Source organism: Coregonus clupeaformis, chromosome 16 (genome assembly GCF_020615455.1).
Source record: "Coregonus clupeaformis isolate EN_2021a chromosome 16, ASM2061545v1, whole genome shotgun sequence".
Classification (NCBI taxonomy): domain Eukaryota; kingdom Metazoa; phylum Chordata; class Actinopteri; order Salmoniformes; family Salmonidae; genus Coregonus; species Coregonus clupeaformis.
This window is the reverse complement of record NC_059207.1, coordinates 29,737,059-29,751,773: the sequence shown is the minus strand read 5'-3', so window position 1 is coordinate 29,751,773 and position 14,715 is coordinate 29,737,059. Positions and strand designations below refer to the sequence as shown.

General features: G+C 46.1%; 1 protein-coding gene across 6 annotated transcripts in view; it reads right to left on the bottom strand.

Moving 5' to 3' along the window:
• Positions 1–14,715, bottom strand: part of LOC121584951 (kinesin-like protein KIF2A) — a 39,196-nt gene that overhangs the window by 7,640 nt on the left and 16,841 nt on the right. For 4 of the 6 annotated variants that reach the window (XM_041901218.2, XM_041901221.2, XM_041901220.2 and 1 more), the window contains exons 4-14: positions 10,191–10,251; positions 9,727–9,837; positions 7,324–7,424; positions 7,009–7,104; positions 6,868–6,922; positions 6,516–6,678; positions 6,194–6,284; positions 5,897–5,960; positions 5,704–5,795; positions 5,139–5,281; positions 2,922–3,126 (exon numbers count right to left, since the gene is read on the bottom strand). In XM_041901218.2, the coding sequence (XP_041757152.1) occupies positions 2,922–3,126; positions 5,139–5,281; positions 5,704–5,795; positions 5,897–5,960; positions 6,194–6,284; positions 6,516–6,678; positions 6,868–6,922; positions 7,009–7,104; positions 7,324–7,424; positions 9,727–9,837; positions 10,191–10,251 (1,182 nt within the window). The remainder of the gene's footprint in view (positions 1–2,921; positions 3,127–5,138; positions 5,282–5,703; positions 5,796–5,896; positions 5,961–6,193; positions 6,285–6,515; positions 6,679–6,867; positions 6,923–7,008; positions 7,105–7,323; positions 7,425–9,726; positions 9,838–10,190; positions 10,252–14,715) is intronic. The other 2 variants (XM_041901219.2, XM_041901223.2) reach the window with 1 other exon arrangement.

The window sequence follows — 14,715 nt, the reverse complement described above, 5'->3', positions numbered from 1 at the left end:
GACTGATATATATAAATATATATATATGTGTATATATATGTGTATATACAGTGGGGGGGAAAAGTATTTAGTCAGCCACCAATTGTGCAAGTTCTCCCACTTAAAAAGATGAGAGAGGCCTGTAATTTTCATCATAGGTACACGTCAACTATGACAGACAAAATGAGATTTTTTTTCTCCAGAAAATCACATTGTAGGATTTTTTATGATTTTATTTGCAAATTATGGTGGAAAATAAGTATTTGGTCAATAACAAAAGTTTCTCAATACTTTGTTATATACCCTTTGCTGGCAATGACACAGGTCAAACGTTTTCTGTAAGTCTTCACAAGGTTTTCACACACTGTTGCTGGTATTTTGGCCCATTCCTCCATGCAGATCTCCTCTAGAGCAGTGATGTTTTGGGGCTGTCACTGGGCAACACGGACTTTCAACTCCCTCCAAAGATTTTCTATGGGGTTGAGATCTGGAGACTGGCTAGGCCACTCCAGGACCTTGAAATGCTTCTTACGAAGCCACTCCTTCGTTGCCCGGGCGGTGTGTTTGGGATCATTGTCATGCTGAAAGACCCAGCCACGTTTTATCTTCAATGCCCTTGCTGATGGAAGGAGGTTTTCACTCAAAATCTCACGATACATGGCCCCATTCATTCTTTCCTTTACACGGATCAGGAGTCCTGGTCCCTTTGCAGAAAAACAGCCCCAACGCATGATGTTTCCACCCCCATGCTTCACAGTAGGTATGGTGTTCTTTGGATGCAACTCAGCATTCTTTGTCCTCCAAACACAACGAGTTGAGTTTTTACCAAAAAGTTCTATTTTGGTTTCATCTGACCATATGACATTCTCCCAATCCTCTTCTGAATCATCCAAATGCACTCTAGCAAACTTCAGACGGGCCTGGACATGTACTGGCTTATGCAGGGGGACACGTCTGCACTGCAGGATTTGAGTCCCTGGCGACGTAGTGCGTTACTGATGGTAGGCTTTGTTACTTTGGTTCCAGCTCTCTGCAGGTCATTCACTAGGTCCCCCCGTGTGGTTCTGGGATTTTTGCTCACCGTTCTTGTGATCATTTTGACCCCACGGGGTGAGATCTTCCGTTGAGCCCCAGATCGAGGGAGATTATCAGTGGTCTTGTATGTCTTCCATTTCCTACTAATTGCTCCCACAGTTGATTTCTTCAAACCAAGCTGCTTACCTATTGCAGATTCAGTCTTCCCAGCCTGGTGCAGGTCTACAATTTTGTTTCTGGTGTCCTTTGACAGCTCTTTGGTCTTGGCCATAGTGGAGTTTGGAGTGTGACTGTTTGAGGTTGTGGACAGGTGTCTTTTATACTGATAACAAGTTCAAACAGGTGCCATTAATACAGGTAACGAGTGGAGGACAGAGGAGCCTCTTAAAGAAGAAGTTACAGGTCTGTGAGAGCCAGAAATCTTGCTTGTTTGTAGGTGACCAAATACTTATTTTCCACCATAATTTGCAAATAAATTCATTAAAAATCCTACAATGTGATTTTCTGGATTATTTTTTCTCAATGTCTGTCATAGTTGACGTGTACCTATGATGAAAATTACAGGCCTCTCTCATCTTTTTAAGTGTGAGAACTTGCACAATTGGTGGCTGACTAAATACTTTTTTTCCCCACTGTGTGTGTGTGTGTGTATATATATATATATATATATATATATATATATATATATATATATATATATATATATATATATATACACACACACATATACACAGAGAGAGGGGACAGGAAAAATTCAGTTGACCATTTCTATAACATTAAGTTACTTCCAACTAGGACTGCTAGTTCTGTTCAGCTGAATCAAAAAACATCTCAGACAGCACACGATGGAGCTGTATTCACAGAGACATCCAGATGGTTACAACCAATATTATAAGTTATTTCTCGTGTGTTGGCTGCTATCCTACTCAAACTAAAATCAAGTGGGATGGAACAAAATGGAGATGGTGACCAAATCCAAATGTTGACCAATACTAGTTATTTCTCCCTCGCCCATAGAAATAAACCTCACTTTCATTTGCATGTTTTAAGCAGAGTTATGCTGCTGTTGTTGCCAACTAGCGGAGAAGGACTCATCAGGACGACTGACTGAACCGAATCCATTCGTCTCCACACTTGACTCTGTTTATTAGGTACACCACCCCGTTCACGAAAATGGTTCGCTCCTACAGACAGTGAGTCACGTGGCCGTGGCTTGCTATAGAAAGCAGGCAGACAGGCATTGAGGCATTCAGTTACTGTTTGATTGAACGAGTGACCTAAGCGACTTTGAGCATGTATGATCGTCAGTGCCAGGCACGCCGGTTTCAGTATCTCAGAAAGGCCTCCTGGGCTTTTCACGCACGAAAGTGTCTAGGGTTTACCGAGAATGGTGCGACAAACCAAAAACATCCAGTCAGCGGCAGTTCCGTGGACGAAAACTGTTCATTGATGAGAGGTCGAAGGAGAATGGCAAGAATCGTGCAAGCTAACAGGCAGGCCACAAACGGCACAGTGCAACAGTGGTGTGCAGAACGGCATCTCGGAATGCACAACTCGTCAGTCCTTGTCACGGATGGGCTATTGCAGCAGACGACAAAACCGGGTTCCACTCCTATCAGCTAAAAACAAGAAGATCAAACACTGGACAATTGAGTGGAAAAACATTATCTGGTCCGACAAATCCCGGTTCCTGTTGCATCATGTAATGGTGCAAGGAATGTATTCCTGGCACACGTTTGGTCCCTTGATACCAATTGAGCAACATTTCTATGCCCCGAAGAATTCAGGCTGTTCTGGAGGCAAAGGGGGGTCCAAGCCGTTACTAGATGGTGTACCTAATAAACTGGGGAATTTGGGCTCTCCCTGTCAGAATCCTCTGCAGCTCCCGCTGACCTCTCCCTTCTGACCTTTAGTGCCAGCAGGCTCTTGTTGATCTCGGCTCCCTCCAGGCGTGTCTGGCGGTCAGCGCTGGACGTGTCGGCACCCCTTTCATTCCCCGCCAGGTCGATCAGGGAGAACTTGCCGTGCATCTTCCCCTTCCTCCTTAGAATGATCTGGAACACTGCATGGCTACGGGACGAGTGGGCATTGGCCGAGGTCTGACCTGACGTTCTGAGAGAGAGAGACAGAAAGTGAGGGACAGAGAGGGACAGAAAGAGACAGAGGGACACAAAGAGACAAAGGGACACAAAGAGACAGAGATCGAGGGACACAAAGGGACCGAGATATAGAGGGACCAAGATATAGAGAGAGAGAGGGACAGGGAGAGAGGGACAGAGAGAGAGAGAGGGACAGAGAGAGAGACAGAGAGGGAGAGAGAGAGATATTGAGGGACCGAGATATAGAGAGAGAGGGACAGGGAGAGAGGGACAGAGAGAGAGGGACAGACCGAGAGAGAGAGAGGGACAGACCGAGAGAGAGAGAGAGAGAGAGGGACAGACCGAGAGAGAGAGAGAGAGAGAGAGAGAGACAGACCGAGAGAGAGAGAGAGAGAGAGAGAGAGAGAGAGAGAGAGAGAGGGAGAGAGAGAGAGAGAGAGGGGGGACAGACCGAGAGAGAGAGAGAGAGAGAGAGAGAGAGAGAGAGAGAGAGGCAGACCGAGAGAGAGAGAGAGAGACAGACCGAGAGAGAGAGGGACAGACCGAGAGAGAGAGGGACAGACCGAGAGAGAGAGGGACAGACCGAGAGAGAGAGGGACAGACCGAGAGAGAGAGGGACAGACCGAGAGAGAGAGGGACAGACCGAGAGAGAGAGGGACAGACCGAGAGAGAGAGGGACAGACCGAGAGAGAGAGACCGAGAGAGAGAGACCGAGAGAGAGAGAGAGAGAGAGAGACAGACAGACCGAGAGAGAGAGAGGGACAGATAGACAGAGAGAAAGGGACAGAGAGAGAGAGGGACAGACAGACAGACAGAGAGAGAGGGACAGACACAGAGAGAGGGACATGCACAGAGAGAGGGACAGACACAGAGAGAGAGGGACAGACAGAGAGAGAGGGACAGACAGAGAGAGGGGGGGACAGAGAGAGAGGGGGACAGAGAGAGAGGGGGACAGAGAGAGAGACAGAGACAGAGACAGAGACAGAGAGAGAGAGAGAGAGAGAGAGAGAGAGAGAGAGAGAGAGAGAGAGAGAGAGAGAGAGAGAGAGAGAGAGAGAGAGAGAGAGAGAGAGAGAGAGAGAGAGAGAGAGAGAGAGAGAGAGAGAGAGAGAGAGAGGGACAGAGAGAGAGAGAGAGAGACCGAGAGAGAGGGACAGATAGAGAGAGAGAGAGAGACAGACAGACCGAGAGAGAGAGAGGGACAGATAGACAGAGAGAAAGGGACAGAGAGAGAGAGGGACAGACAGACAGACAGAGAGAGAGGGACAGACACAGAGAGAGGGACAGACACAGAGAGAGGGACAGACAGAGAGAGAGGGACAGACAGAGAGAGAGGGACAGACAGAGAGAGAGGGACAGACAGAGAGAGAGGGGGGACAGAGAGAGAGGGGGGGACAGAGAGAGAGAGGAACAGAGAGAGAGAGAGAGGGACAGAGCGAGAGAGAGAGAGAGAGAGAGGGACAGAGCGAGAGAGAGAGAGAGAGAGGGACAGAGCAGAGAGAGAGAGAGAGAGAGAGAGAGAGAGAGAGAGAGAGAGAGAGAGAGAGAGAGAGACAGACAGAGGGACAGAGAGAGAGAGAGAGAGAGAGAGAGAGAGAGGGACAGAGAGGGAGAGAGGGAGGGACAGAGAGAGAGAGAGGGAGGGACAGAGAGAGAGAGAGGGAGGGACAGAGAGAGAGAGAGACAGAGAGAGAGAGGGACAGACCGAGAGAGAGAGGGAGGGACAGAGAGAGAGAGAGAGAGAGGGACAGAGAGAGAGAGATGGAGGGACAGACCGAGAGAGAGAGGGAGGGACAGAGAGAGAGAGAGGGAGGGACAGAGAGAGAGAGAGGGAGGGACAGAGAGAGAGAGAGGGAGGGACAGAGAGAGAGAGGGAGGGACAGACCGAGAGAGAGAGGGAGGGACAGAGAGAGAGAGAGGGACAGAGAGATGGGACAGAGAGATTAAATTTAAAGCACAATAACATTTTAAAGATCAATGTTAATGTCATTACTTAGGGCAACTCTGGGATGTTGCTACAAATACCTGCAGCTGTTGCCCACTTCTATGAGTTTGAGGACTTCCTCTGTGCATTTGACATCTCTCTCATGCAGCCCCACCACCTGCACCTGCTGCTTCCCATCTTCCAACACCCGGAGCTTAGCCTTACCATTCAGCAGGTCAAACACCTATAGGACCGGACCACAACACAACAGACTTAACATCTTCCAATACCCTCAGCTTGGCTTTATGGTTCAACAGGTCAAACACCTATAAGACCTGCACAACACAACCCCACATTTTCAGGTAAACAGACCACAACCACACACACATGCAGGTCAACAGACCACAACCATCCTCCAGCACCTGCAACCACGCACATTTAACACAACGACAAGATCAAATAACTACACAACACCACACAGTCAGGTCAAACGCCTATAAGACCACAACACAACCACACACTCAACTTAAACACAAAACAACAGTCGGTCAATCTGTCGACATAACCACCCACTGGAGCAATACATACACCTTCCCCTTACAGTCCGGGTCAAACATCTACAACCACAAGTTGATGCTAAATAAACAAGAGTCATTAATCACTTGCCTTTCCACTGTAGATTTCAAAGAAGGTTGCGTACACCTGAAGATCTAACTTCTTGTAGCAGGGTTTCTTCAACATGACAAATACATCCCGAGCTGCATGAGGACAAAGAGGAAAGAGAAAGAGTTTTACAATTGTAATAGGATCTGAGCAGTACACCACCAAAAATTATAATAATACACTAAGAATCACTTACCTGCTAATGCATAAATTCCTTTAGAACAATCCTGGTTCTTTCCAGAAAAATCTCCACCCATAGTCTGAAAAACAAAGACCTCAATATTCACAGTTCTGCTTGTGGGGTGAAAGATGAATAAAATAATGTCTAGGGATTTAAGAAATGGAAATGCAACAATGCCTGTACACATTGAACTTGGATGTCGCTGATGTAGGTTATTGTTAATTGAGTGTTGAAATAACTGGCATGAATCAGCAGCCAACGATGAGGAGGCTGGTGTGTGTGTGTGTGTGTGTGTGTGTGTGTCTGGCTCACATGTGTTTTGCCACTACCAGTCTGTCCATAGGCGAAGCACGTGGCCATGCCCCTCTCAAAGATAGTTTCCACCAGGGGCCTGGCAGTAAACCTGTAAGGGAAACACACACATCCAATCATCAGTGTGTGTGGGTACACACTATCTAGCAAAAACACACACTTGAACCCTAACAAACACAAACCATCAAAATACTTTCTATACACACACAGACTAATCCAATGCAAGCATTCCTCCTGGACTGAATTACAGTAAAAACATACATTACCACACGTCAAACAAAACAGTTGTTTTACTGCAACAACAGCCTGCTCTCTGTCTGACCTGTAAACCATTTCATTAGTGGTGCTGTCGTCGAAGGCGTAGTCAAAGCGGAAGGTCTGGTTCTCCAGGTAGCGTGTCAGGTCCACCTTCTGCTTGGGCTCATGGACCATCACCACATCCTTACTGGGGATGGTGATCACATCCAGGTCCCTTATAGTCAACTCTGGAACACACACACACAGCCATGTTAACGAAAGGATACAAAGAAGACGGTTTCCCTGAGCGCCGGCCATAAGGAAATACCGGAATATGACAGATTCTGACCTTCCAAAGGCTCATTGTAGGGAAACTCATGATCCGTTCCTCATCTATGATTGAAGGCTCTGTTTGATGTGAAGGTAGTCCTCCTTACCTTTCTTGTTGAGTGGACGTTTCCTCACACAAACACATATTCTGTGCTCTTCAATCTGACAAAATAAAAACACAAATTGATCAGGCAGTTGTGGGTTATCCTCTATTGGGACAGAGAGAGAGCAGAGTTGTCTGTACCCACCAGGTCTGCGGTGGACAGCGGCCGGTAGTCCAGACTGGCACGGAAGTCTCTGATCATATACAGGATCTCATAGTTCGGGATGGTGGTGTCCACCTCCTGAGATAGCATACATTGAACAGTGTCATAACTGTTTCTTTCATTCATTTTGCAAGTAATCACTAAAGACAATGTGTTCAACGACTAACACGTCTATAGGGAGGTTAAATAAGTGAGCCAATTCTCTCACTTTATCCTCATAAAAAAACAACACAGATATTAGAGAAGAGATGGAGGGAGGGGGGTCAGAGGATGGAAGGAGGAGGAGTCCCCCTGTACCTGTGCTTTCTTCTCTCTCAGCTCCTGTTGCTGTATCCGTCGTCTCTCCCGCTTCTCCTGCAGTTTCTCCACTTCCTTCACACAGTTGGACTTCCTCCTCGCTGCCAGAGGAAAACGCATGCAAAGGAACAGGAAAGACCGTCACAAATGCTGCCTTTCACAGAACATCCTCACACTCAGCCTATCTAAAAGGGATATCTTCCTCTCTCCATCTGCTGGTGTTTCCCTCCTCTACTCTAGGGCTGTTCAGACAGAGTGGTGTCTGGCTGGGGGACTGGGCCTAGCTAGCACCCAGGGGGAAAGCAGCTCTACACACACCGCCTCCAGCTCTCATCCACTCTGCATCTCTAAAGGGCTTTATGTCTGATCCTGCTGCTCCCTGCTAACCATTCATATTACTATACTATTACACTACTACAGGGCTCTTCTTGACTGACCAACAACAGTCAGATGCTGCTTCCTAACTAGGGAAAGCAGAGACATGAGTACATAGGGGACTTTCAGTCTAGGTTCCTCAAAAGTTACATAAATCCTCCCTCACATTAGTTTTTGACTCTTTAAAACACACAGAAATACCCAATACAATTATTACAATTTAGAAACCCAATTCATAATTTGAACACCCGTATCCGATTAAGAAAAGAGGACAGTATAAAATGAGGGTCAGTAGCCCCTTCTGATTCCACCAGACCCAAAGATATCCAGCTGAGCACCACAGCAACCCTTCCTCCAGCATACAGGCCACCGAACGCCTGCAGGCTTGTCATTCAAAGCAGAGAGCAGGGATTAATAATCTGCAGTAATCTGGGGGAGCAGGGCCAGGTCAGAGCCAGGCTAGGCCGGCGGGAACGGGAGTGAGAGAACGTTACGAGGAAGTCTCCGTCGGATTCCATTGGCGGTGGCAGATAACCGCTCAAAGGGGGAGTGGAAGGGAATTCAAAATACTATTGTTTCTGCTAGGACCTACTGAGGGAAAACTGCAGCACCACAGGCTACTGTGTGTGTATGTATGTATATTCATACCCCTTTACTTTTCCCACATTTGTTGTGTTACAGCCTGGAAAATAATAATTGGGGATTGGAATGTGTCAATGGCACACACAATACCCCATAATGTCAAAGTGGAATTATATATACACTACCATTCAAAAGTTTGGGGTCACATAGAAATGTCCTTGTTTTCGAAAGAAAAGCAAATTTTTTGTCCATTAAAATAACATCAAATTGATCAGAAATACAGTGTAGACATTGTTAATGTTGTAAATGGCTATTGTAGCTGGAAACGGCAGATTTTTTATGGAATATCTACATTGACGTACAGAGGCCCATTATCAGCAACCATCAGTCCTGTATTCCAATGGCACGTTGTGTTTGCTAATCCAAGTTTATCATTTAAAAAGGCTAATTGATCATTAGAAAACCATTTTTGCAATGATGTTAGCACAGCTGAAAACTGTTGTGCTGAATAAAGAAGCAATAAAACTGGCCTTCTTGAGACTAGTTGAGTATCTGGAGCATCAGCAATTGTGGGTTCGATTACAGGATCAAAATGGCCAGAAACAAATAACTTTCTTCTGAAACCCGTCAGTCTATTCTTGTTCTGAGAAATGAAGGCTATTCCATATGAGAAATTGCCAAGAAACTGAAGATCTCGTACAACGCTGTGTACTACTCCCTTCACAGAACAGCGCAAACTGGCTCTAACCAGAATAGAAAGAGTGGGAGGCCCCAGTGCACAACTGAGCAAGAGGACAAATACATTAGTGTCTAGTTTGAGAAACAGACGCCTGACAGGTCCTCAACTGGCAGCTTCATTAAATAGTACCCGCAAAACACCAGTCTCAACGTCAACAGTGAAGAGGCGACTTCGGGATGCTGACCTAGGCAGAGTTTATATTTAATACATTTTAAATTCAGGCTATAACAACAAAATTAGAAATAAATACTTTCTGAAGGCACTGTATGCATGCATGCGCGTGTGAGGGAGACTCAGTGGATTTAAAAGGGGAACAGCAGCGCTATGCTCTGTTTTTTTTCCTGCTGTAAATTCCTGGCTGGATTGCATTTATTCTTTCCTATCCCTGCTTTGAATATAGCCTTTTAGGTGAGTAATAATCACAAACTACAGGTTCTTCAGAGGAAAGCAGCAGGGTTCCACAACAACATAAACCATTGGGGTTGGGAGAGTTGATACATACAAAGCTGTCCAAACTCCTTTCTTGTTAGCTGATGCATTGACGCTTCTGTGATACACATATGATCGACAAAACATAGAAAATAAGGAACATCAAGACTTTATCAAATTCTGTTTAGGAGGGTGAAAATGACAGAACATTCCATTTTTGCAATGACTAAATAACTCAAAATGTAAATCCCCCATTAATGGATGTAGGTAGTTCCTACCATTGGCTAACTGTTGGGCTGTCTGTGCGGGCTGGGCTGGCTGCTGGACGGGGGGAGGGGGAGCAGGTTCTGGCTGCTGGGGCTGAGCTGGTCTGGCCCTGGTCGACACCACTGTGGAACCCAGCACAACAACACATCACAGGTCAGAGGTTAGAGAGTTATATTGTACACATCACAAACATTGCAAATCAAGAGGGCCTGTTTAAATTGAATTAAGCAACATGGCACCCAAGACAAATGAAAGGAACTGTTAATGGTCAGAAATATGTATACACACATTTACATTTAAGTCATTTAGCAGACGCTCTTATCCAGAGCGACTTACAAATTGGTGCATTCAACTTAGGATAGCCAGTGGGACAACCACCTTTTTCTTTTTTTTTTTATGGGGGGGTGGGGGAGGGGGGTAGAAGGATTACTGTTATACTATTACAGGTATTCCTTAAAGAGGTGCAGGTACATACACACACCTCTGTTATCCCTGGACGGAGTGTCATTCTTAGCGGGTGCTATTGTTCGTCGGTTCTGCAAAATAGCACAAAAGATGGAAGTAAGATAAATGCAATCCAAGATGGCATAGCAGTGCGGTCGTGTTTTCTGTAGTGTCCTCATGTAAATAGCCTGTTTTTAATTTTTTTGTATTTTTCGTATATATTTCTCAATCTCACTTTCCATCCTTTAACTAAATATACTTTCCTGCAACCCGCCTCACCCAATGTGGAACGGATTCTATTATTTCTTCATACGGTACATTTTTATCCATGTATTGCTATTAGCCACCATTAGCGGTCTTCACCATTGTCCGTGGCCTCCACTATCCACCAGCCAGCTCTATCCCTGGACAATTATCGGCCAGTCTACACATCGCGCTATCAAGACAGAGCATATCGTATTTTCTGCCAGAATCACTGAATCACTGGACCTTAACACCGGATCATCGCAACTAGCTAGCTACAACCAAATGGCTGTTGTCGTTGTTGGCTAATCACCACTGTCCTGAAGCTAACCCCAGTTAGCCTTGAGCCAGCCTCGAGCCAGGCCCATCTCCCTCTCTGTCAACCGGACGGGACCTCCTAGTGTTGACACGGAGCCCCGCCGATCCATCACGACTGGTCTGCCGACTTAATCGTCTGATGTGGTTTCAACAGGCTTCCCGTTGTGACGACCACGAAGATCCATCTGCTAGCCCCGGCCCGCTAGCACACGCAATCAACAGCCGTGCCTCCTGCTCGCCTGTAGCGGACTTACTTATTGCTGTTCACTGGACCTTATGATCACTCAGCTACACAGCTGATGCCTGCTGGACTGTTCCTTTATACGGTACCCCTTCCTGTTTATCTGTTTAGCCTCAGCCCAAACTTTCATCGCCATTACCAGCTGTTGTCTTAGCTCTCTCGAATAACACCTGTGCCTGCTTTATGCCTCTCTCCCATGTCAATATGCCTTGCCTATTGCTATTTCGGTTAGTTCTAACTACTTTTTCAATGTAGAGCCCCCAGTCCTGCTCAACCTGTCTCAGATAGCTAATTTGTCCCACCACCCACACACGCGGAGACCGACTCGATCGGTGCCTCCAGTGATGCTATCTCTTTCATCTTTACCCAACGCTTAGGTTTACCTCCACTGTACTCATAGCCTTCCATATCCTTGTCTGTACATAATGCCCTGAATCTATTCTACAACGCCCGGAAATCTGCCCCTTTTTTTCTCTGTACCCAACGCATTAGAAGACCAGTTCTTAAAGCCTTTAGCCGTATCCTTATGCTACTCCTCCTCTGTTCCTCTGGTGATGTAGAGGTTAACCCAGGCCCTACAGCCCCCAGTATCACTCTTGCTCCCCAGGCGCTATCATTTGTTGACTTCTGTAACCACAAAAGCCTTGGTTTCTTGCATGTTAACATCAGAAGCCTCCTCCCTAAGTTTGAGTTATTCACTGCGTTAGCACACTCCGCCAACCCTGATGTTCTAGCAGTGTCTGAATCCTGGCTTAGGAAGGCCACCAAAGATTCTGAAATGTCCATTCCCAACTACAACATTTTCCGTCTAGATAGAACTGCCAAAGGGGGCGGAGTTGCAATCTACTGTAGAGATGGCCTGCAGAGCTCTATTATACTATCCAGGTCTGTGCCCAAACAGTTTGAGCTTCTACTTCTAAAAATCCACCTTTCCAGAAATAAGTCTCTCACTGTTGCCACTTGCTACAGACCCCCCTCAGCCCCCAGCTGTACCCTGAACACCATATGTGAATTGATTGCCCCCCATCTATCCTCAGAGTTCGTATTGCTTGGTGACCTAAACTGGGATATGCTTAACACCCCGTCCGTCCTACAATCTAAACTAGATGCCCTCAATCTCACACAAATTATCAAGGAACCTACCAGGAACAACCCAAAATCTGTTAACATGGGCACCCTCAGATATCATCCTGACTAATTTTCCCTCTAAATACACCTCTGCTGTCTTCAACCAGGATCTCAGCGATCACTGCCTCATTGCCTGCGTCAGTAATGGGTCCGCGGTCAAACGACCACCCCTCATCACTGTCAAACGCTCCCTAAAACACTTCAGCGAGCAGGCCTTTCTAATTGACCTGGCCCGGGTATCCTGGATGGATATTGACTTCATTCCATCAATAGAGGATGCCTGGTTGTTCTTTAAAAGTGCTTTCCTCTCCATCTAAAATAAGCATGCCCCGTTCAAAAAATTCAGAACTAAGAACAGATATAGCCCCTGGTTCACCCCAGACTTGACTGCCCTTGACCAGCACAAAAACATCCTGTGGCATACTGCATTAGCATCGAACAGCCCCCGCGATATGCAACTTTTCAGGGAAGTCAGGAACCAATATACACAATTAGTTAGGAAAGCAAAGGCTAACTTTTTCAAACAGAAATGTGCATCCTGTAGCAATAACTCCAAAAAGTTTTGGGACACTAAAGTTCATGGAGAATAAGAGCACCTCCTCCCAGCTGCCCACTGCACTGAGGCTAGGAAACACTGTCACTACCGATAAATCTACGATAATAAAACATTTTTAACAAGCATTTTGCTACGGCTGGCCATGCTTTCCACCTGGCTACCCCTACCCCGGCCACCAGCTCTCCACCCTCCGCTGCAACTTGCCCATACCCCCCACCCAAATACAGATAGCTGATGTTCTGAAAGAGCTGCAAGATCTGGACCCCTACAAATCAGCTGGGCTAGACAATCTGGACCCTTTCTTCTAAAATTAGCTGCCGAAATTGTCGCAACCCCTATTACCAGCCTGTTCAACCTCTCTTTTATATCGTCTGAGATCCCCAGAGATTGGAAAGCTGCCGCAGTCATCCCCCTCTTCAAAGAGGGTGACACTCTAGATCCAAACTGTTACAGACCTATATCTATCCTGCCCTGCCTTTTGAAAGTATTTGAAAGCCAAGTTAACAAACAGATCACCGACCATTTCGAATCCCACCGTACCTTCTCCGCTATGCAATCTGGTTTCCGAGCTGGTCATGGGTGTACCTCAGCCACGCTCAAGGTCCTAAACGATATAATAACCGCGATCGATAAAAGACAGTACTGTGCAGCCGTCTTCATTGACCTTGCCAAGGCTTTTGACTCTGTCAATCACAGCATTCTTATTGGCAGACTAAATAGCCTTGGTTTCTCAAATGACTGCCTTGCCTGGTTCACCAACTACTTCTCAGATAGAGTTCAATGTGTCAAATCGGAGGGCCTGTTGTCTGGACCTCTGGCAGTCTCTATGGGTGTGCCACAGGGTTCAATTCTCGGGCCGACTCTATTCTCTGTGTATATCAATAATGTCGCTCTTGCTGCTGGTGACTCTCAGATCCACCTCTACGCAGACAACACCATTTTGTATACATCTGGCCCTTCATTGGACACTGTGTTAACAATCCTCCAAACGAGCTTCAATGCCATACAACTCCTTCCGTGGCCTCCAACTGCTCTTAAATACTAGTAAAACTAAATGCATGCTCTTCAATCGAACGCTGCTTGCACCCGCCTGCCCGACTAGAATCACTACTCTCGGCGGGTCTGACTACAAATACCTAGGTGTCTGGTTAGACCGTAAACTCTCCTTCCAGACTCACATTAAGCATCTCCCATCCAAAGTTAAATCTAGAATCGGCTTCCTATTTCGCAACAAAGCCTCCTTCACTCATGCTGCTAAACATGCCCTCGTAAAACTGACTATCCTACTGATCCTTGACTTCGGCGATGTCATTTACAAAATAGCCTCCAACACTCAACTCAGCAAATTGAATGTAGTCTATCACAGTGCCATCCGTTTTGTCACCAAAGCCCCATATACTACCCACCATTGTGATCTGTACGCTCTCGTTGGCTGGCCATCACTACATATTCGTCGCCAAACCCACTGGCTCCAGGTCATCTATAAATCACTTCTAGGCAAATCCCCGCCTTATCTTAGCTCATTGGTCACCATAGCAACACCCACCCGTAGTATGCGTTCCAGCAGGTATATCTCACTGGTCATCCCCAAAGCCAACACCTCCTTTGGTCGCCATTCCTTCCAGTTCTCTGCTGCAAATGACTGGAACGAACTACACAAATCTCTGAAGCTGGAGACACTTATCTTTAAGCATCAGTTGTCAGAGCAGCTTACCAATCACTGCACCTGTACACAGCCCATCTGTAATTAGCCCACCCAACTACCTCATCCCCATATTGTTATTTACATTGTTATTTATTTTGCTCATTTGCACCCTAGTATCTCTATTTGCACATCATCTTCAGCACATCTATCACTCCAGTGTTAATACTAATTTATAATTGTAATTATTTTGCACTATGGCCTATTTATTGCCTTAACCCCATTACTTACTACATTTGCACACACTGTATATAGATTTTCTATTGTGTTATTGACTATACGTTTTGTTTATTCCATATGTAACTCTGTGTTGTTGTTTTTACCGCAATGCTTTGCTTTATCTTGTAAATGAGAACTTGTTCTCAAAT